This window comes from Eleutherodactylus coqui, chromosome 7 (assembly GCF_035609145.1).
Source record: "Eleutherodactylus coqui strain aEleCoq1 chromosome 7, aEleCoq1.hap1, whole genome shotgun sequence".
NCBI lineage: Eukaryota > Metazoa > Chordata > Amphibia > Anura > Eleutherodactylidae > Eleutherodactylus > Eleutherodactylus coqui.
Window position 1 is genome coordinate 40962627 of NC_089843.1, and position 24115 is coordinate 40986741.

General features: G+C 40.1%; 2 protein-coding genes across 4 annotated transcripts in view; one reads left to right on the forward strand and one right to left on the reverse strand.

Annotated features, from left to right (window-relative positions):
• CTNNA2 (catenin alpha 2) overlaps positions 1-24115 on the forward strand; it is a 2255723-nt gene that overhangs the window by 1326834 nt on the left and 904774 nt on the right. The gene's annotated exons all lie outside the window — the stretch shown is intronic.
• LRRTM1 (leucine rich repeat transmembrane neuronal 1) lies at positions 12424-15217 on the reverse strand. Of its 2 annotated transcripts, none has more exons than XM_066572939.1 (2): positions 14832-15217; positions 12424-14412 (listed from the first exon to the last, which is right to left on the reverse strand). In XM_066572939.1, exon 2 carries the CDS (start codon positions 14354-14356, stop codon positions 12785-12787), a length of 1572 nt encoding a protein of 523 aa, XP_066429036.1. In that variant the 5' UTR covers positions 14357-14412; positions 14832-15217; the 3' UTR covers positions 12424-12784. The 2 variants fall into 2 exon arrangements, with proteins under 2 accessions (XP_066429036.1, XP_066429035.1); XM_066572938.1 differs by having other exon boundaries at positions 14621-15217.

The following is a 24115-nucleotide window of genomic DNA, read 5'->3' on the forward strand; positions in this document are numbered from 1 at the left end:
TCAATCTCATATCTATCTATTTATCTATCTATCTCATATTTATCTCTCTATCTGTCTGTCTATCTCTATGTATTTATCCTAGCACATCATGCAGTGTTTATTGAGCATACCCATCAGCTATAGAAACACTTTCATCATCATTATTTACTGTATTGTAAACCTGAATATTTCTGTTCCACAGTCAGATCATAACCCCGTGAAGAATCATTATCTTATTTGTGGAGTGACCCCCTAAAAAGTCCTACACTCTACCGGCAGGTGATGTGCCTTTGGCGGTGTCTATTGTGAACATAATGGGTCTTGTTGTGCATCAATATTGGGCCAGAACCGTGACCACGGAGCATCAGCTAACCCTTCCCCGCACATCCAGTATGGCCAGGCGTCAATACATGCTGCACATTAGATCACATACATATTGCCTTCTTCATGCAGTTGTGTCCTCTGGGAAATTTGTGTAGGATGGATTCTGCCTTCCCGCAAACTAATTGCAGTGCGCACGATATACGGTAACACTGATGGGTATTTCTAGAAGACAGATGTCAGAATCTCAGACTGCATTAGTTATCATCTATTGAGTCCATTTCCATTTATCCCATTGACAGCAAAATATGTAATCACCGGTGACGATGAGGCCATGTTTTGTAAATATGGCACATGTTACATGCAAAATGCGCCATTTTGTTCCTCTAAAATCCCTGAAACTTACCCTATTATCTCCTATTATGCAAAACCTGAGCTCAGCATTCAGCAGAATCACAGAGAATATAACATTCTACATTCATTTAGTTTTCTGTTTCCCGCAGTCATAACATGAATTACATAATTTAGTATGTTGCAAAGCAGGATTTACTAATCCCGTATAGGGGATCTGAGGAAGATAATAGATGATCTTGAAGTATTGACTTGGACCAAGTGTTTAGGATAAGAGGATTACCCGTCTCCGTATCATTCACAGGACAAAGCCGGCCATGAAATAGATAATTGAGGAAACACAAGTCATTATTTCAATCCAATGCTGACTTATTAGAAACCAATCTCCCCTCCGCACTAATGACCGCAGACTTGTTTTGGTTTATCAGGTGGAGAGACATTCCATTTTTCTATTTGTAATCAGTTCTTACATACAACGGGAACAGCGGAAGACGCAAAGCGGTCACTCAATTTGATTTGTCAATCGCAAATTACCAATTAACCCCTTAATGACCTGCCATTTTTGTTTACTTAACATAGTATGGTAGGCTGAAAAAAAAAACTAATGTCCATCCAGTTCAGCCTGTTTCCATTCCCCCTTGTTGATCCAGAGGAAGGCAAAAAAAATCCAATGAAGCAGAAGCCATTTTACCCCATGTTGGAGAAAAAAATCCTACCCAACTAATAGTCAGAATAATCCCTGGATCAACATTTGAAAAGTTTCTACTTGACTCCAAGATACCGGGATCAAGTACTTTTTGGTTATTTAATGTCTATATGCTGTAATATCATAGCACTCTAGAAAGACATCAAGTCCCCTCTTAAACTCCTCTATAGAGTTTGCCATCACCACGTCCTCAGGCAGAGAGTTCCACAGTCTCACTGCTCTAACAGTAAAGAACCCCTTTCTGTGTTGGTGATGAAACCGGCTTTCTTCTAGACATAGAGGATGCCCTCTTGTTACCGTCGTGGTCCTGGGTATAAACAGATCGTGGGAGAGATCCTTGTATCGTCCCCTCATGGATTTATACATAATTTTTTGATGGCCCCTTAACCGTCTTTCTGTGAAATGACTTGTATTTTTTAACGGCACTGCTCTGGGCGACATATGTGATGTAGAACTTATAGTACATTTTTTTTTGTGTGTGTGGGGTGTGGGGTGGGTGGAGGTGGGGGGGGGGGGATAAAAAGCAGAAATGCTACCACTGTTTATTGGGTTTTATTTTCATTGCGTTTGCCATTAAGTAAAAATGACAGGATATTTTTAACTGCAATACCAGGTTTAAATAGATTTGTTTTAGCGTTTACTCCTTTAACACAAAAAACACTGAGTGAGATCAGGGGAGCCGTGCAGGTGTCATGGCTGCCGGGGGCCTTCTGAAAGTCCCCAGGGCTGCCTTAGGAGACTGCCTATCAAACCATCCCCATGGGGAGGCTGGATAGACTGCCCGTCAAATCGCAGTATGACGTAATGTTGTAACATTACGTCATACTGCAGGAGCGATCAAAGCATTCAATGTAGTCCCCCAGGGTCTAAAGTTTTATTAATTGTAAAAAAAAGTTATTCAAGTTTAAATCACCCCCTTTTGCCACATTTATAATTGAAAAATCTAAATCATAAAAGAAAAATACATATTTTGTATCGCCGTGTCCATAGAGGTCTTATCTACTAAAGTAGTGCATGATTTACCCTGCAAAAAAACCCTGCCAGAAATGCACTTTTTCAGTTACCCTGTCCCCCAGAAAAAACACAATAAAAAGGGATCAAAAAGTCATATGTATTCCAAATTGGTTCTAACGTAAACTACAGGACATCGGGCAAAAAAATGAGCCCTTGCTGAACTACGACGACGGAAAAATAAAAAGGTTATTGCGCGCAGAAAATGCAACAGAAAATAACTGAAAAAAATTAAATGTCTTTGAAAATAAAAAAGGAGTAGTATAGTAAAGAAAAAACCTATACAAGTTTGGTATCGTAGTAATCGTACTGATAGAATAAAGTTATCATGTTGTTTTTGTTGCAGTTTGTGCGCCGTAGAAACAAGACGCACTAAAAGATGGCGAAATGTCTTTTTTTTTTTTTCATGTCTCTCCACTTAGAATTTTTTGAAAGTTTTTCAGTACTACATATATGGTACAATAAATAGTGCCATTGAAAAATACAACTCGTCCCTCAAAAAAACAAGCCTTCATACAGCGACGTTGATGGATAAATAAAGGAGTTATGTTTTTTTTGAAGGGAAGAAAAACGAAAAGGAAAAAAAAAAGGGACCGCATCATTAAGGGGTTAAAGGAAATCTGTTTCTGTTACCCATAGCAAGCAATCACAGTGCAGCTTTCATTTTACTTCAGCAGTATTAGTAATGGGGCTCCATTGGCCAAATTTGTAACTTTTTTTTATTGTTTACACTGGGCCCCAACAGTTTTTAAAAGTGGGCAGGGCATGGTCATATTACTGAAAAATCACACCAGAAAGTGGCGTAGATTTCAGATTCTGCACATATGCAAATAAGGGTGATGGAACAATACCTCTGCAGCAGTCTAAAAAAAATCTGCCCCTTTGTTTTTAAAGAAGCTGTTGACCCCTCAACAGACAGATTGGATTCCGCTCAAAATAAGTGGCGCCAGATGTTCGTGGCAGCCACTTTTCTCTTACTCCTTTCCTAGAGGAGTGATTACGGTGATTACAGTCTATAAAACGAACTAACAGAAAAATAATGTAATAAACATAAAAATGTAATAGGAAAATGAGTCTAATAAGAAGAATAAATAAAAACTCCGTAAGTAAAGATCCAGTAAAACGTTACATCTACTCTACATAATTAAAAGGGGAAAAAATACATAAATCACCAGAAAAAATCATTATCCAAGAAAAAAGGGGGTTAGTGGAGCCCCAAACCGATTGCACGTACTATAAGAAAATGGAAATAGTGGTCAGCGGTCAGCGCAGGAAGCTGCGCAGTCATGTAAGGCATCAGAACCAGTTTACAATAATCCAAGGTGCTCCAGAATGCTTTGATACAGCAGGAGGGTTCCTGAATAGGTGATGACAAGGAGTGCCAGGGCATCTTGTGGGACGAAGTGTGTATAGACACTAGAGATGAGCGAGTATACTTGCTAAGGCACATTACTCGAGCGAGTAGTGCCTTAGCCGAGTATCTCCCCGCTCGTCTCTAAAGATTCAGGGGCCGGCGGGGAGCGGCGGGGGAGAACGGGGAGGAACGGAGGGGAGATCTCTCGCTCCCTCTCTCCCCGCCGTAACTCACCTGTCACCCGCACCGTTCCCCGAATCTTTAGAGACGAGCGGGGAGATACTCAGCTAAGGCACTACTCGCTCGAGTAATGTGCCTTAGCGAGTATACTCGCTCATCTCTAATTGACACCCGCGATTTTCATGCCCGATTTCTATGTGTTGCGAGATGCACAGAAATGACACATGAAACAAACCCGTTATTTGAAATAGGTGTATTTACATGGTCCATTTTTCGCTCGCAGTGATGCTACGCCATAGAGAGATCGCAGCATGTCCTATTTTTGGGTGATTCTGTCCAATAATCACTCATTATTCCCTACAGGAGCAAATAAAGTTGCATTACACATCCGTGCGCTGTGCAATGGGTGGGACGTCGCACATTTCACCTCCCATTCTCGTGTGATACTCGCACAAAAATAGCCGTTTTGCACCTGCAATATCGATATTTATTTCTCGGACCAATATCACACTTGCCTGTATAAATGGATTATTATGCATCCTACACTTCCTAACCATGGAGTTATCGACCGGACAAGGGTAAACTCATCAAGAACTTCACCCTCCAGAAGACGGAAGTGAGGTTGACCCTCAAAATGTCCCTAACAATTTAGATGTCTTTAGATGACATTTCTATTCTATGAGATTAATCAGACAATGGAAATACAATGCAAAAACACTAAAATGTAAGGCACCGAGAGACATCTGTGAGCCAAACTGAGATATAATGCGGCTAGAGCATGCGATAATGTCTGTTAGCCACACTTACGATAAACAGTACATGTAGGATGGTATAACGCATACGGATTGTATGGATTGTATGGATTGTAGGAATCTATGCAACGATCGGCCTATGTAAATGCTGGCAGCTACTGATCGACATACGATAATTTGTTCGTCATTCAGTTATCTGCAGCCATAAAAATGAAACAATGATCAGACTGTGTAAACAGGTGGCTGTTCATCCATTAGCGATGGCCTGTCTACTGTGAGTGGAGGCGGGCAGGCCAGAAGAGATCTCCAGCCGAATAACCTGCTCATGTGTGAAAGTACATTAGTGATTATGGATGCTGGGATGGAAGGGCCCTAAAACATCTGTGTTAGGGCCCTTCACACACGCTTCAGCATAATGCCTACGTGCCATGAACGAGGTCCTTTTGGGTGCATATTGGTGCATTTTACTAAACTTTTTGCATTCGCATGGCATGTTCACATGAGCACAGGACCCCCCCCTCACTTTGATATAAAAAGCCTGTTTAGTCTAATGAGGGTCACATGTGTTCTTTTTTTCACAGAGTTGTGTAGTGTATTGCGTATTTGCGTGCCCCTCCATAGAATACTATAGTGCCTTTGGTGCGTAAATGCACACAAAAATAGAGCATGCTGCGTTATTTTTCCGCACACGAAAAAGTGCAGTGAGAACAAGCCCATTGAAATCAATAGTTCTGTTCTCCACATATTGCTTGTGCAAATATGCCCATGAGAGGGAGACTTTATGGATCCGAATTATAGTTATATTATTGCTTGTGTGAAACCGGTCTAAGGGCAGACTCACACGGATGTAAAAGCAAAATTGAATGTGATGGCACAGGTTTCACTGCACAAAAAGTCCTACTGTCACGCACGTATCTGCACATTTGACTCTATTTTTTGCACTGCCGGGTACTAGTAGAATCGCTGCAGGACACACCCAGCTGGGATTTAAAAGGCTGCACAGCCTAATTAGTCCACGGTGTTTTTGATTGTCCATGAAATTGTACAGCATATCGCGCAATTATGCAGGTATTGGACTCCTATGGTGATTTTGGTATGCAAGTATGCACTAAAATAGAGCATGCTGCGATTTTTGTGGGGCACATGAAATGTGCATGCAAAAGCGATGGTGAGGATGAACCAACCCTAGAAGCGCTTGCTTGCTGGGGCGCAAGTCGGCGTATGACACAATTACTTTCCTCTTACATGAGCCAATGGGAAGAGAAGAAGCTAAGTATGTTACCTAGTGACAAAGAGAGTGTTACCATTAGCTACAGAACTGTGGCCTTAAGTGTGTAATAATAATAATGGTAATAACAACTTAAAATAAAATGTGATAAAAATTGTCAAAAAATAAATAAAATAGAATTTATTAAATACATTGTTTTAAACCAAAAAATTATGAAAAACATTTAAAACAAATACTCCAGCAAGATGCTGATAATTACTGGTTCCTTTCCAGTAGAAGGGGGTGTAATAATAATCAAAATAATAATAAGATAATAATGAATAAAACATATTTAGCTAAAATAAAAAAAATTTAATTAATTAAACTAAGGTAAATTCAACAAAACCACCTGCTTCCTAATGAATTCTCAGTCTAAAAACTCATAGTTAGATGTTCAGCCATCAATATGGCCGCCGGCAGAAGGTTGAGCTGATGCATTTGTGATATATTGCAGCCTGGGGGGAGTTAATGCTGTGAGAGCCTCATTCTTATATTAATAAGATTATTATCAGGGATCTGGGTACAGAAAGTCATATAGATGTGAGATAAGATGTCTGATGGGGAGGCCTTATCTAGGAGGCAAAACGGAACTCTATATGTATCAGTAGAAGAGGTATAGGGCGATGGCGGCTGGGCAACATCTTTAAAGAACGTACACAAAAATATTAGTAGTGATATTTTATTTCTCAAGTCCACACAACATCACACTACAGATGTAGCAATCGTTACCGTCAATGGCGCATTTGTGATAATACAATCTACAGCATTGTAATACATTGTTGGAACGCTTAAATGTCAAGTTAACATTTGCTACATCTGTACATGGATGCAAACAAGTAGTAAATACATATGAACACTTACATGCACCCATACACACATATACACACATACATATACACAAATGCATACAAACAACTCCATGTTTATAATTGTAAAAGCAAAACTGAGCAGAGAGATCCAATAATTCTATAAGTTATGCAGACCTCACAGGCATGGCCTCCATATCGGTGGGCCGAGACATGCTACATATCACTAGGCCATGACACCATAAGGTGATTCATCAGTCTACCTTTCCTATCAGGTGCTATAATAGATCAGCAGAGTCTGCCATCCAGGACCCCCGAAGATCAGCTGTTTGCTATGCTCATGCACTGAGACGATTTCTGCTCGAACCAAACAGCTATGTTCCTACTGCAGTGGCCAGGTTTGGTATTGCAGGCTCTGTTCCATTAATTGCAGTGGGAAATTTGGCTGCAATACCAATCCTGGCCACTGCAGTCAGAATGGAGCTGTCTACTTCCTGCACAGATCAGCTCAGTGCACAAGTACAAAGGCCCAGTGAACAGTTGATTGGCAGGGCTCCTTGACAACAAACCCCATCGATCTACTATTGATGATCTCTCCTGCTGACAAACCATCAATAGTTTATAACTAGACAGCCCCTTTAGGGACAACATTTGTGTCCCAGACGAGTCTTGGCCATGAATAATAAAATAATGGAAATTAAAGACATCATGTGATACAAATATTCAAAAATTTCCTTAAAGGAGAATTTAAGTCATCACGTTATTTAACATTGATGAGTCTTTATTCCTCTACATGGATAGGACTCAGCGTGAAAATAAAAAATTGTTGGTCTCAGATGCCTATAACTAGTTTTATATATTAAACCCTATGAGGCATTGCTTTCCAATGCTTCTATACATAATGCTTGATGTGGGCGGAGCCTACTTGTGTGCATCTTCCAGTTGAAATTGTTTAGGTAAAGGTAATTAACATATGGCTGACATAAGTCTGGGCCTGGACAAATGTATGTCAGCTAAATACTTGATGCTACTCTGCACAATGGGACATATCTGTCAGTCATTGCATGCAAGTGTTTTTTCTATGCAAATCGCAATTTTAGCTTTCGTCTCTTAACACATTTGTCGCACTGCGCCATCTGATGGTTGACTTAGATCGGTGTGTGAAACATCAGTCTAAACGAATTGGGTAAATTTACTAAGACCGGCATTTCTAACACAGGTCTTAGTATAATTTGCCCAGGTGCAATATATCCAATATAGGACGAGGTGCAGGTCTGTTCATGTAACTGGCGCATTCCTGGCACCTCTGTGTGGCTTCAGATCTGATCGGGCGTACATTACTAGTATAATTTACGTCAGTTTCTACGCCCCTTCCTGGCAAGCCACACCCACTTTTCATAAAAGTGGCTGCCCTTGGTCAGACAGAAAAGTCACAAATTGTTGAGCAAACTTTTTTCACAACAGATACTGATGTAAAAAGCTTCATAAATGTGCCTCAATATATCAGAAAATCTCCTAGAAACCAATTAATAAAAAGTAAAAATAATTTGGGCTATCCCGCCAGAATGGCCCACCCTGGCAGTGAAGAGAGAATCCTCTTGTGGCGACAAATTCTGGATCACTATTGCTCCGTAGAGGCCCAATAGAAGAAGACCTTAGGGCACATCTGCTGTGCCTTGGATGCCAGAGTCCCGGTATCCAAAAGTCATAATTTTGGTTTACATTTTTGGCATTTGTGCTGCGCCATGACACTTTTTTAAAAAAGGCTTCCACTTCCAGGGACCATAGCCACGTGTGGGCAGTCACATTTGCCATAATTTACATGAGAAGCTGTATAGATAGCAGGAACTTACTTTGTCTACATAGCTCATATCTATCTATCCCTCTAATATCTATCTCATATCTATCTATCTCTACAGTATCTATCTATTTATCTATCTATCTATCTATCTATCCATCTCCTATCTATCTATTTCCTATCTATCTATCTATCTATCTCATATCTGGCTATCTATCTATCTATCTATCTCATATCTATTTATCTATCTATCTCATATATATCTATTTTATATCTATCTATCCACCTTTACATCTCATATCTATATCTATCTCATATCTATCTATCTATCTATCTATCTATCTATCTATCTCATATATATCTATTTCATATCTATCTATCCACCTTTACATCTCATATCTATCTATGTATCTATCTCATATCTATCTATGTATCTATCTCATGTTTATCATTTTTTGGCCTCCTATATATCCACTCCAGTATCTTTCCATCTTTCTTTCAATCACCCCGTAATCAATCTTTCTTTGTCTTTCTTTATTTTTATTCTAACTTTTCTACCTATAACTCTAGGTAATAACTATCTCTCTGTCATTTTTCTAGAGTCTATCTATTCAGCTGTGATCCACCCCTGCACCCCTCCTCTGCACACACATATATATTCTGTATACATACACAGCTACATACAGCAGACACATCAGGTCAATAGAGATTATTCCAAAGACTAAATTGAATATTGCAACAAGTTAATTCCATTTTAATGTGACTCTCAGTCCTAATAAATCCTGGCTGGTGGGGTCCCTCTCAGTGGGGAGTTTCTGAGACATCACACATTCCTAGAGAGATGATTAATCACTGTGGCCCTGTCACAAACCCCCATCCCTCTCATGCCAAAAGCCAAGACAGTCCAAGCCTGTCATGATAAATCTCAGTCCCCATTCAGAAGGCACCAAATAACCCTCACAGCAGCCCCCTCCTCCCTGTTTATTACCTGGATACTTCTATTCTCTTTTATTGTATCAGGATCTATGTGTTGCAACAATGTTGCAGTTTTACAGAATTATATTTTATGTTCTTGCACATTAAGGAAATGGAATCAGTTCTGTCTCGGTTCATTTGTGGAGAGGGAGGGCACAGACAGTCTTGCCTGGCATCATCATCCTGGCTGGTTTCATACCAGAGCAGGAAAAACAAGGATGCTCACTGTAGATGGCACTGCACCCATAGTAATGCACACACTGTCCCCAGCACGGACCAGACTAGCTCTCATCATGGTCTTTTTACCTCCTGGACTTGTGGTCTCTGGCTGCCCCTTATAGGTCATGCTGAGACTTGTAGTTTCTTCATTCTCTTTTGATTTTCAAATAATAAATATACAAAATATTGAAAAATATAAAATAGGATAATATTCTATCTATCGATCTCATATCCATCTGTCTTCTATCTATCTATCTATCTATCTATCTATCTATCTCATATCTATCTCATATCTATCTATCTATCTCATATCCATCTATCATCTATGTATCTATCTATCTATCTCATATCTATCTATCTATCTATCTGTCTATCTATCATCTATGTATGTATCTATCATCTATCTATCTCATATCTATCTCATATCTATCTATCTATCTATCTATCTCATATCTATCTATCTATCATCTATCTATCTATCTATCTATCTATCTATCTATCTATCTATCTCATATCTATCTATCTATCATCTATCTATCTCATATCTATCTCCTATCTATCTATCTATCTATCTATCTATCTATCTATCTATCTATCTATCTATCTATCTATCTATCATCTATCTATCTATCTCCTATCTATCTCTCTCATATCTATCTCTCTCATATCTATCTATCTCATATCTATCCATCTATCTATCTATCTATCTATCTATCTATCTATCTATCTATCTCATATCTATCTATCTATCTATCTATCTCATATCTATCTATCTATCATCTATCTATCTATCTCCTATCTATCTATCTATCTATCTATCTATCTATCTATCTATCTATCTATCTATCTATCTACATTCATTCAACTAATATAATTACAGAGGGGTCCTGTTGCTGGGAGCTATCTCATCTTCCCCAAATCTGCTATTATTACCAGCAGCTTAATATAAAGATTAATTGATTTTTACTGCAGCGCCTCTGCAGGGGAAATGAAGAATTACATAGCAGCTATTGGTTTTCGATGGTCCAATTTCATTACCTTTACATACCTTAATTTCACATATTTAAAAGCAGACCTCCAAATCTCAGACCCTTATCATAAACATTTGCATCCTCTTCACCTTCCATTTTGGCAATTGTTTTAATGAACGCTCATTTTATTTATATTTTATTAGTAGAATTATCGAGAAAGAGCAATGATGATATTCTTCAGTGATACAGGTAAACTGCCTGGTGACTACAGTCTGATGTGAAATCAAGCAGGGGAGGATTAACCCCTTCTAGTCATGGGTCACCGAAATATAACAGAGATGTGCATGTGACACATTAACCCCCTCCTTTCCCTGATGTTGGGAGCCTGCAACAGATTGTTTTACAAATTGCACCACGGTCCTTTTGGTAAATGGTGGGGAAAGGTTTTCCCTGATGGGGTCAATAATTTATTCCCATGTATTTGCATATTGTAAACACCCACAGAAAATCAATTGCCGTTGACATGAAAGCTCTACGTATAGCAATCAACCCGTATATATTATATATTTGGACTTGATTTGGTTGCCATAGGAACATAGGAATTAAAGGCAGTGCTTTAATTCATTGGGCAATCTTCTTAGCAGCCTGTATATATATATATATATATATATATATATATATATATATATATATATATATATACACAAGATTCTACAGTGCATTGTGTTTAGCTCATTGCAGTTTATCAAAGACTTCCATCACCTGTAAGAGAGAATGAAAGGAATGAGCTGTTGATTGCAGCATTAGCCATCGGTGAAACTTCTCCCAGCATAATATGCCTCATTGTAAAATCACTGCTAGAAGGCAATAAAAAAAGCAAAAAATGTCCTAAGCCTCTAATAATGTACAGAGGTAACAATTGTAAACATGACTGTTACATTCTAATACCTTGTAGCTATGTTCTCATAACACATAAACTGTCAAGTTCACCTTTGCTACATCTGTACATCTTGTATATCAGACCGATGTAGGATATTCCTTACCTAGGCAGTCAGTGATGGATCTGATGTGTTATGGCTGTCAGGTCTTCTCCCATTATGTGGGGGTCTCATCATCGTCTACACTATCCCTGCGATGCAAAATTGAGCTTTCATCAATACCATAGCCAATTCCCCTGCAGCATCAAAGCTTGAACCCAACACATTCTGTGACAGATACATCTGCTGTATGTAGCAGAGCTGACTTTGTTGCCAGGTCTCTCAATAGACATATGTAGCAATCGTTAACATAACTCATGCATGGTGATAACTCGATAGCAGTTGAGTTATTCCTAACGCATTCAACGTCTAGTTGCCACTTCTCTAAGTCCATTTGCAAATAGCAAACCCAGCTCTGCTACATGGACAAAGAATGTTTGCATCATCAATGTAACCACGCAGATCATTTCCTTGCAACACTTCAACAGGTAAAAACTGTCCCTACTCTGCCTACGGATGGCAACCCGTCCAGATCTGCAGTGCTGACATGACCAGCTGCACTGGAAATAATATACAGTCGAGCCATTAAGGGGCTATCAAGCATCGATCCATCTATGGCTAAATCAAGGCTGTTTAATGTTGCTGGAGCACCACAACTGCAGATGTAGTGGGAGGAAGGGAAGGAGGGGGGGTGAGATTCCTGCTTGCCATGGCATTGATTTAGCGGACACCACTCTGCAAATATTGTAAATGCTATTTTATTTTTTTTTGTATCCTTCTTTTAAACATGGTAGTTTACAAAAAGAAATCGACGTGGTACCTCTTTTTACACTCTCCTGAATATAGACAAATCTTCGTACCATCAGAATATTTTTTGTTTGTTTGCTTTTTTGTATGTTTTTTGTTTTGTTTATGTCTCGCTGTCCTGAAAAGGTTTTAAGACACAATAAAGCTAAAACGTCAAGTCTTAATAGGATCCCTTCACACGGTTTGGCCAAGTCAGGGAGTGTATCAGAAAAAAAAAAGCACAAAAAGATTCATCCAGCGTGTTGTCTATCTGCCATTGTTATTTGGTTGCACAATGTTTCCTTATTCCCCAAGTGGAAAGGTATTAGGATCACACCTCACACTCCCTGGCGGGCTGCTGGTGACAGGAACAAGAACCATATTCGTTAATGATTACCAAAGCTCCCTCAATATGGTTGGGTTTGTAATCAACATAGTATTCCTGGGCAGACATTGCAGCCATTTGATGCATAGTCTGTTTTTGCTTTTGCTTCCTGCGTTGTGTCACAAAGCACTGCCTCAACTGTCTGAGGCTGGCCGGAAAACACTTCCAAGAAACGTACAACATCAAAACCACAATGAGGAAAGAGAAAATTAACGCCATAGTCCCCGTGACCACCTTATGAATTTGGACAGTGTTTTCGGGGTGCTCGCTGGGCAAGGTGGCCATAAGGTTATCTGTAGTCTTTTCCCCTTCGGTATCCTGTACATCGTAGGTGGCGGTGGTGATGGTGGCACTGTTGTGGGCCGTTTTGTCACTGTTGTTGAAAGCTGTCGAAATGGCGTTTGCACTGGTGGGATCTGATGGGTCCTCGCATAGGTGGAAAGCATAGACAGCATCCAGAACGTCCTCTCCTTGTGCATACTCAGGGGTGGTGCATAGCATGTTGCCATCATACCTACCCTTGAAGTTGCTCAGCCAAGAGGCCAAGGCACACACGTTACGTCCACAATCCCAACTGTTCCCAGCCAGGGTGATGCTGGTAAGAGATTTCCAAGAATTAAGGATTCTAGAGTCGATGTAGGTGAGGCGGTTGGCATCTAGGTGTAGGGATTCCAGATGAGGTACACTTTCAAAAACGTGAGGTTCGATGTATTCGATCTCGTTGCCCGAGAGATCCATTTTTGTTAGTTTCCACACCCAGTCCAAAGAGTTAACTACAATAGTCACTTTATTCTTCCTCATGAAGAGAGAATGTAAAGAGAGGAGTCTGGGAAAATGAGCTAAATTCACCTTGACCAAGTCATTGTGCTCCAGGTGGAGCTCGGCAAGTTTAAACAAGCCTGCAAAAGAGTTACGGGCCAAGCTCTTCAACTGATTGTATCCCAAGTCTAGGAACTCCAGACTGCGACAGTCCTGAAAGATCCTCACTGGCACAAACTTGATGGCATTGTAACGCAACTGTAGAGTCGTCAGTTTGCGTAGACCATGGAAAAGATCCGGTGCCAAGCCTTGTATGTTGTTGTTGGATAGATCCATACTGCGTAGGTTTGGCATGGGTCGGAACGTGTGGTTGGCCAGATGTGTGATTTTATTAGAACTGAGCGTGAGTTCTTTGACCCGACGCAATTTTTGAAAGGCATTGACTTCCACTGTTTCTATGTGATTGTGATCCAGATAGAGCCACGTGAGTTGCATTAACCCTGTGAACTGTCCATCTTGCAGCTCAGCGATGCTGTTGTACCGCAGAGACAAGCCCATCGCACCCGACAGGTTGCCAGGCAGCTCCGTTACATTCTGTGATTCACAGTACAAAAATCTGCCCTCGCAGCGACACACGCGCGGACAGCCACTATTCACCAGGGGAAGCATTTTAATAAATATGCCCAGTGCGCACAGTATTAACCCCGGGGGCTTTCTCAACATCCAGTTTAAACAGATACCAATGAGAAGGAAATCCATTAGCAAATACGTTTCCAAATTTTCTCGAGAATGTCCATTGAAATCGCTCCCAATGTCTACATCATAGTGAAATAAAATACATGTCATAGGTCAGCAGCGGAGAGACAGGTAGCAGACGGGAACATGCAGCACTTAAAGTTCACTCATGAAGGTAGGTGAGTCGGTCTTTTTCATGTTAAACGCTGATGGAGAAGGGAAGAGGTGGGGGGGTGCAAAAAGATCTTTCTTCATGAAAGAATTGAATTAAAAAAGTGTCTTACCCACCCTTCTTTTCCAGAGAGTGACAAGCTCCATTCAGCCGCTTGCTTTGTGTTTTGGCTAATTAGATGCAGGTCTAAAAGGACCCCTCTGTGCGAGCAATACAGTAGCTTTCAGCTTGTTCAACGCTGGCAGCCTTACAATGCCCCCCTTTGCTTGTTCTCAATGAGCTGAAAGGGAGCGAGGGGTGGGTAGGGGGGAGTGGGGGTCCGGTTACCTTTTTTCGAGCTGACTTGTAGGACCTTCAAGGATTTCGATGGGTTCCTTCTTTTCTTGCTCGTCCTTTTTTTTTTTTTTTTTTTCCTTCCCTGCGGTTAAGATTGTGACATTCTGGAAGGAAGTCCAAACTCTTTGCTAATAAGGACGCCACCACGACATCTGGTGAGCTGCTTAACGTCCATCATCTGATATATCTATTCACCAAAAACACCCCCCCACCAACAAAGGCAAAAAAAATCCCCCAAATTCTCTTTGCAAGTCAATCATTGAGCGTAGTCATCGTCTGTTCCTTTTCTTGCTGCTTTTTGGAAGGCTGATCCTTAAGGAAAAGGCAGAGAGCAGAGGATTCCTTCCCTTCAGTGGAAGCAGTATGTTTCTAGCGCAGGCTGAGGCACACTGAGTGTTGTAAGCTAGTCATGATTGTACGCCTGCACAGAGCATCTCAGACATGGGCAGATTGAAAAGGGGTGGGCATTAAACCAACATTTTAGTGAACCAGTAAAGTAATATATGTTCCTTGCTGATGAAATGGAAAATACTTTAAGCTTCTTCCTTCATTGCCTTAAAGCAAATCCGGGCAGAGGAGCAGAGACAGACGTGTGCCTTATTTATTTCTTATGTGTCGGTGCCTTTCTTATATCTCTGATTGTCTGGTGTGATGTGATTGCTGGTTATGTCGTGTTGGGTCTCTGAGTCGTATATGTGAGAAGAACTGTGTGTAATATACATATGCATGAGAGATGGGTGAGCATGATGGATGGATGGTTGGTTGGATGGATGGATGGATGGTTGGATGGAAGGAAAGGTAAGTGGATGGATGGAGGAATAGGAAGGTAAGTAGATAGATATTGAAGGATTTATTATCATCATCACATATAATTATATGTTTGTATCTTATACAAATCTATTTTGCTAATATTTGTCTATTCTTCTAATTATCTATCTCTATTATTAAAACTTCAATTTTACAATGCGCTATGACAGCGTAGGAGGCCTACACAATTTGCATAGCCCAACAGTCATTGACTGTGAATCACTACGCAAATAATATAAAAAAAACAAAAGATCTAGCGCACCATATCTATCTATCTATATATCTATCTATCTCATATCTATCTATCTATCTATCTATCTATCTATCTATCTATCTATCTATCTATCTCATATCTATCTATATATCTATCCATCTCATATCTATCTCATATCTATCTATCCATCTATCCATCTATCTATCTATATATATATATCTTATCTATCTCTCTCATATCTATCTATCTCTCTCATATCTATCTATCTATCTCATATCTCTCTATCTATCTCATATCTATCTATCTCTCTCATATCTATCTATCTCTCTCATATCTATCTATCTATCTCATATCTCTCTATCTATCTCATATCTATCTATCTATCTAATATCTATCTATCTCATATTTATCTCTCTATCTCATATCTATCTATCTATCTATCTATCACACATATATCTATCTCATATCTATCAATTTATCGCACATATATCTATCTCATATCTATCTATCTATCTATCTATCTATCTCATATCTATATATCTATCCATGCATCTCATATCTATCTATCTATCTATCTATCTATCTATCTATCTCATATCTATCTATCTGTCTATCATATCTATCTATCTGTCATATCTATCTATCTATCTGTCTCATATCTATCTATCTATCTATCTATCTCATATCTATCTATCTATCTCATATCTATATACCTATCCATCCATCTCATATCTATCTGTCATATCTATCTATCTATCTATCTATCTATCTATCTATCTATCTATCTATCTATCAACCAATCTATCGCACATATATGTCTTTTATCTGTATCATATCTATCTATCTATCACACATATATCTATCTCATATCTATCAATTTATCGCACATATATCTATCTCATATCTATCTATCTATCTCATATCTATATACCTATCCATCCATCTCATATCTATCTATCCATCTATCACACATATATCTATCTCATATCTATCAATTTATCGCACATATATCTATATCATATTTATCTGTCTATCTATCTCCTATCCATCCATCTCATATCTATCTGTCTATCTATCTATCTATCTATCTCATATCTATCTATGTTCTATCTATCTATCTATCTATCTATCTATCTATCTATCTATCTATCTATCTATCTATCTATCTATCTATCTATCTATCTATCTCCATTAGCCCAGTGTAGTAATGCTGCACCTGCACACATGGAGATGATTGTAATACTCGGTGCAGCCCAGCGTACGGATGCAGTAAGGGTCGGGAGGTGTCTGTATTTTTAGTTGCTGGGTTATGTTGTGCATTGTACTGATTTAGCACATGCTGCTATTACCCTGATGTATATTTAATTATGAGAAGGGCGGAAGGAGAAGGAAGAGGGGGTGGGTTGGTTATGGGTTGGGGGCTATAAGCTGTATAAATTGCAGTCACTTTAGAGCCTTGTGTCCGTCTCTAGTGACGTGGAGAGCTTGGCAGAGCTTTTCAATTATAGAATATCTTGTAGATTGCTGAGACAGTCACAACTCCGCTAATTCGACGCATGAAGCGGCCTCTGTCTCTTCAGTCCCCATTGATCGCTCAATGTCCCCATCCCTCCGTCTGTTTATCCCCCCACCCCCATGCTGTCTTCGGGACACACTGCGGTCTTCTATGTGACACAGGAGCAGCCGTACAACTTCTACATCCTCCTATATTATCAGGGGCCGGGGCTGGATTCATCTCTCCTCTACCATGGGGGGGGCTTGTATGACTATATAGTGCGATGCTGCCCCCCAGGATCTTGGTGATTAGACAACAGGAATACAAGGACCCCCAGCACCGAGGACTTAGTCCATGGCTGGAAAGGGTCACAGCAGCCCTGCACGCCTCACTGCTTCTCTGCAAGATAGAATATTGTGCTGGGGGAATGCTGGCAGCAGTTGGTGGAAAATTATATACTTGTGTGTGTGTTTACAGCATGTGTGTGTGTGTGTATGCGTGTACGTCCATGTGTGAGCGTATAAATGTGCTTTCGATAGGAGATTGTAATTTCATTGCATCCGGTGAAATAAGTCTTAGTATATATTATTGTGTGTCTATATATATATATATATATATATATATATATATATATGTGTGCTTGGGGGAGGGGGCATTAGATTATGGACAGGGAATAAGTAGAATAATAAATAAAGCATATACAGCACCATCACTCCATATACTGTACAATATCCTTCCCTCCATATTGCGAAAAGATAGTGGTATAGAGGGGCCCAGCAGCTAAGAGGTTGTCATGTATTCGATAAATACAGTAGGTATGGGCTTCTTAATGTTTTTCTACCTGTGTTTCAACAGTAAATAAATACCACCATGCAGCGGCTATGTTACTCCCAACAGCACCAACCAAACACCACAATGCGGCACACATACTGCACCATAGCAGCAGCAAAAAAAACAACATAGGGCAGCATAAACTAGCTCCACAGGGGCACTAAACAAATACCTTAGTCTAGCACCACTGGCAGCAGCTTTGTCCCCTTTCCACTTCTCCCCCACTGGCAGCAGCATTGTCCCCTTTCCACTTCTTCCCCACTGGCGGCAGGATTGTCCCCTTTCCACTTCTCCCCCACTGGCAGCAGCATTGTCCCCTTTCCACTTCTTCCCTACTGGCAGCAGCATTGTCCCCTTTCCACTTCCGAGCTTGATGCTCGTTCGAGTATTAGGGTGCTCGAGATGCTTGTTACTCGAGACGAGCCCCACGCGGTACTCGTCTCGATTAAACGAGCACTGACCATTGAATTCAATGGAGCCGGCAATACAGCCGGCTCCATTGAAAGCAATGGGCTGCCAGCAATCGCGGGATGAATTGTCGGGAAGGGCTTAAATATATAAGCCCTTCCCTGCAATTCATCCAGAAATGTGTAAAAATAAAAAATATATATATACTTACCGGGTCCCGGCAGACGGAGTTCAGCGCGGCAGGCTGCAGTCCTCCTGAACTGCTCTGAACAGCTGTGAGTAGTATTCAGCAGTCGGGGATTTAAAATCCCCGCCTGCTGAATGAGCTGCCTCTAATTGGTCACAGCCTGACCAATCAGAGGCAGATTCCACTCACACACCCATTCATGAATTTATGAATGGGTGTGTGACTGCTGCCTCTGATTGGCTCAGCGGGACCAATCAGATGAGAGGCAGCAGTCACTCACCCATTCATAAATTCATGAATGGGTGTGTGAGTGGAATCTGCCTCTGATTGGTCAGGCTGTGACCAATTAGAGGCAGCTCATTCAGCAGGCGGGGATTTTAAATTCCCGACTGCTGAATACTACTCACAGCTGTTCAGAGCAGTTCAGGAGGACTGCCGCTGGCCACGCTGAACTCCGCCTGCCGGGACCAGGTGAGTATATATATATATTTTATTTTTACACATTTCTGGATGAATTGCAGGGAAGGGCTTATATATTTAACCCCTTCCCGACAATTCATCCCGCGATCGCCGGCAGCCCATTGCTTTCAATGGAGCCAGCTGTATTGCCGGCTCCATTGAATTCAATGGGCTAATATCGTTCTTCTCTGCCACAGCTGTTACAGCTGTGGCAGAGGAGAACGATCTTTATGCTGACAGTGTGGGGGGGGGGGTCTCACTCTTGCCACAATTGTGGCTTAATAGTGGGACCTGGGAACTTGAGATGCAGCCCAACATGTAGCCCCTCGCCTGCCCTATCCGTTTCTGTCTCGTTCCCATCACTTTCTTGAATTTCCCAGGTTTTCACAAATGAAAACCTTAGCGAGCATCGGCGATATACAAAAATGCTCGAGTCGCCCATTGACTTCAATGGGGTTCATTACTCGAAACGAACTCTCGAGCATCACTGAAAGTTCGACTCGAGTAACGAGCACCCGAGCATTTTGGTGCTCGCTCATCTCTACCTATTACTCGTTTGTGTCTTTGCTCAATCTCCTTGCTTCAGTTTCTTTTCACTGATACTTCCTCTTCTTCCTCCTCTACCTCTCTCCTCTGCAGACTTTCCAGAATAACTTGACTTGGTACTCACCCTTTAAATGTCCTTCTTCCTACCGCACTGACTTTTGAGAAAGTTAACTAACAAATCCCTGTACTAGCAAGGGGTGATTGGCACGTATGAGGGCAGGTTAGTGTGTATTCTACTAAGTCATGCAGGGGTAAGGTGGATTAACACACAAATTTAACACATTATTGACCATTTAAGGACACGCCCACACAATTAACATAAAGTAGCCATAACAGTGCTCTGGGGTAGTGCAGCATAATGTAGGACTGCTATAATACATTGTGGGTATAATGTAGGGCTGATGTAATGCAGAACTGGTATAATGATGCTTGCCTGGCATAATATATGGCTGGTGTAATGCGTGACTGGTATAATACAGGACTGGTATAATGATGCACGGCTGGTATAATATATGGCTGGTATAATAATGCAGGGCTGGTATAATAATGCAGAGATAATATAATAATACAGGGGATAATGAAGGGCTGGTATAATGCAGGGCTGGCATTAAAAGTGCAGCTTCTGCACTGAGATGTCATATGACCGGCCCACCAGAAATCTCCCCAAGTGGGCGGTTTACCTGCCTTGGTTTGAACATATGCATACAACCAGACATATATATTGTATGTACGCAGATACACACACAACCATAAATGTTTACATAACATTATGTGCAAACAGTGAAATGCAGATATACAACACAAAGGCGTTACCTAAAGCTGTGCCATGCTAAGAATATATTGATACTAAACAGTGCATCTTCCATATGGGGGCAAATGTCTACAATTAGTGGGGAACCAGAGAACCTGGCGGGGGACCCTAAGATTCAGAAGACATCATATGGAAAACAGTTTCTGTAAAGTGGGCAAGGAGTGCAGGCTGGGCTTCCCCTATAGCCTTTTGAGGAGGGCGGCTAGCCAGTGTGTCCGTGGGAGGCACTTCAGTGGATGGAATAGCCAGCTCTTCGAGGGTCACCATGGTCTCCAGGGCTAGGTACGTGGGAGCCGGTGCTACCAGAACATCATCAACTGCTTCTGGCTAAACCAGTTTGGTATAATGCCGATAACGAGAAGTAGGCCTGTGGTGTGGCGGTGTATCGGAGGATAGCGGTAAATGATCCTGGGTCAGACATTGCTGTTTAAATTTAAAAAAAATAACAGGAACAATTTTCAATATCCAGGTCGAAGAATCAGTCAAAATCTCACCCGTACTCGGGGTATACATTGTAAGGATTCCGGATTCCGGTTTACCAGGAGTAACGTGTTATAAAACATGGTTTCTGTTGAACAACAGTCCTTTTGAACAGTCTGATTTGAAGCCCAGGTATCAGGCCTATATCCCAGTCTCTATATGGCAGGTGTCTCCCACAACTGGTTTGTTCTTGAAGCTGGTAGTTCCAACAAGGCATGAGGACAGGACAACACAAAGAAAAGGCTTGCCCCGGTAATATTGCAGAAGTGGTGCTCTGGATTCAAAATTCCGCCTGTAGGACAACTACAACTCAACGTCAACACACAAATCTGGACATACTCCTTACACGTCTGCTCAGCTCTCCACCCTGCCCACATTCCGGTTTGTGACTGCCCACCCAACGCCAGCCGCTCTTTGAGCCCTCCCCTCCTAAAGAAACAGTACAAATAAAACAGCAATGAAACAATACAACAGGTGCACCCCCTTACATTTGTTGCACTGATGGGGAGTTTCTACGTAGTGCGTAGTGTATCCCCTCAGATCTTCCTCCTCATCCTCTGCTTGCTCTTTTTGTTTCCTTCGCACCGGGTCTACTCTGTATTTTATAATGAAGACCTTCTTTCTGTCATTGCGTGTTTGTTAGGTAATCATCGCCGAGCCGCAGAAATTCTGTACAACAGCCTCAATACTTTTAGATCCAAAGGAAAATTAGACCAATCTGTCTGGCAGATTCGTAAGGAGATGACTTTGTCTCAGATCAAGCTTGCCATTAAATTGAAAAAGGGAAACTGTCAAACAATCTGCTCTTTTACATAGAGAGAAAAAAATATATATTTTTTAAGATAAATGCATGACAAAACACTTAGAACTGCAATCCAGTCATACAACACATCTGTCCAGGAATGAAAGACTGCTGGTGGCCATACAAATTAGTCTAAAGTTGATCAAAATACACAATTTCAACCAAAATGATTGTTTATTGGGTCAAATTTAGCAAAAAACAAGCTTTATTCTTATACATAGGAGGCAGTATTATAGTAGTTATATTCTTGTACATAGGGGGCAGTATTATAGTAGTTATATTCTTGTACATAGGGGCAGTACTATAGTAGTTATATTCTTGTACATAGGAGCATCTATTACAGTAGTTATATTCTTGTACATAGGGGGCAGTATTACAGTAGTTATATTCTTGTACATAGGGGGCAGTATTATAGTACTTATATTCTTGTACATAGAGGGCAGTATTATAGTAGTTATATTCTTGTACATAGGGGGCAGTATTATAGTAGTTGTATTCTTGTACACAGGGGGCAGTATTATAATAGTTATATTCTTGTACACAGGGGGCAGTATTATAATAGTTATATTCTTGTACATAGGGGGCAGTATTATAGTAGTTATATTCTTGTACATAGGGGGCAGTATTATAGTAGATATATTCTTGTACATAGGAGGCAATATTATAGTAGATATATTATTGTACATAGGGGGCAGTATTATAGTAGTTATATTCTTGTACATAGGGGGCAGTATTACAGTAGTTATATTCTTGTACATAGGGGGCAGTATTATAGTAGTTATATTCTTGTACATAGGGGGCAGTATTATAGTAATTATATTCTTGTACATAGGGGAGCAGTATTATAGTAGTTATATTCTTGTACATAGGGGGCGGTATTATAGTACTTATATTCTTGTACATAGGAGCAATATTATAGTAGTTATATTCTTGTACACAGGAGGCAGTATTATAGGAGTTATATTCTTGTACATAGGGGGCAGTATTACAGTAGTTATATTCTTGTACATTGGGGGCAGTATTATAGTAGTTATATTCTTGTACATAGGGGGCAGTATTATAGTAGTTATATTCTTGTACACAGGAGGCAGTATTATAGTAGTTATATTCTTGTACATAGGGGGCAGTATTATAGTAGTTATATTCCTGTACATAGTGGGCAGTATTATAGTAGTTATATTCTTGTACATTGGGGGCATTATTATAGTAGTTATATTCTTGTACATAGGGGGCAGTATTATAGTAATTATATTCTTGTACATAGGGGAGCAGTATTATAGTAGTTATATTCTTGTACATAGGGGGCGGTATTATAGTACTTATATTCTTGTACATAGGAGCAATATTATAGTAGTTATATTCTTGTACATAGGGGGCAGTATTATAGGAGTTATATTCTTGTACATAGGGGGCAGTATTATAGTAGTTATATTCTTGTACATAGGGGGCAGTATTATAGTAGTTATATTCTTGTACACAGGAGGCAGTATTATAGTAGTTATATTCTTGTACATAGGGGGCAGTATTATAGTAGTTATATTCCTGTACATAGTGGGCAGTATTATAGTAGTTATATTCTTGTACATAGGGGGCAGTATTATAGTAGTTATATTCTTGTACATAAGAGTCAGTATTATAGTAGTTATATTCTTGTACATAGGTTGCAGTATTATAGTAGTCATATTCTTGTACATAGGGGGCAGTATTATAGTAGTTATATTCTTGTATATAGGGGGCAGTATTATAGTAGTTATATTCTTGTACATAAGGGCAGTATTATGGTAGTTATATTATTACACATAGGAGCAGTATTATATGTCAGAGCAAAAACTACATTAAATACTGAGTATTTGCCAATATTCTGGATATTAAAATCGAACCTCTGGCCATGTAGTATTCTCATGGCTATTTTCTGTGTTTTCAAATGAGTAATATGTTTGCAGGGTTTTTCCATATGTGATGACTATCTACTTATTGTTTGCCTACGGTCACCTTATAAGAAATACAAATGTCTTGCTGTCAAGATTTTAGAAAGTCAGAAAAAACCCTGCATCATTACTTAACCTTAAACATGCAAGCACTGCTTGATTTGGGCAAGGTTGACAACTTCTTTATTAAATCTTCTATGTTCAGAATGTAGAGACACTTTCCTGTAGTAATTAGAATTTTTATAATTAACATGAGTGATCCTGTTAAATAAGCAATTGATAACAGTGGGCTTGTCAGTTTCTATTT

Excerpts from the sequence above, each read along its gene's own strand:
- LRRTM1 (XM_066572939.1), bottom strand. The coding sequence starts at position 14,356 with ATGGATTTCCTTCTCATTGGTATCTGTTTAAACTGGATGTTGAGAAAG.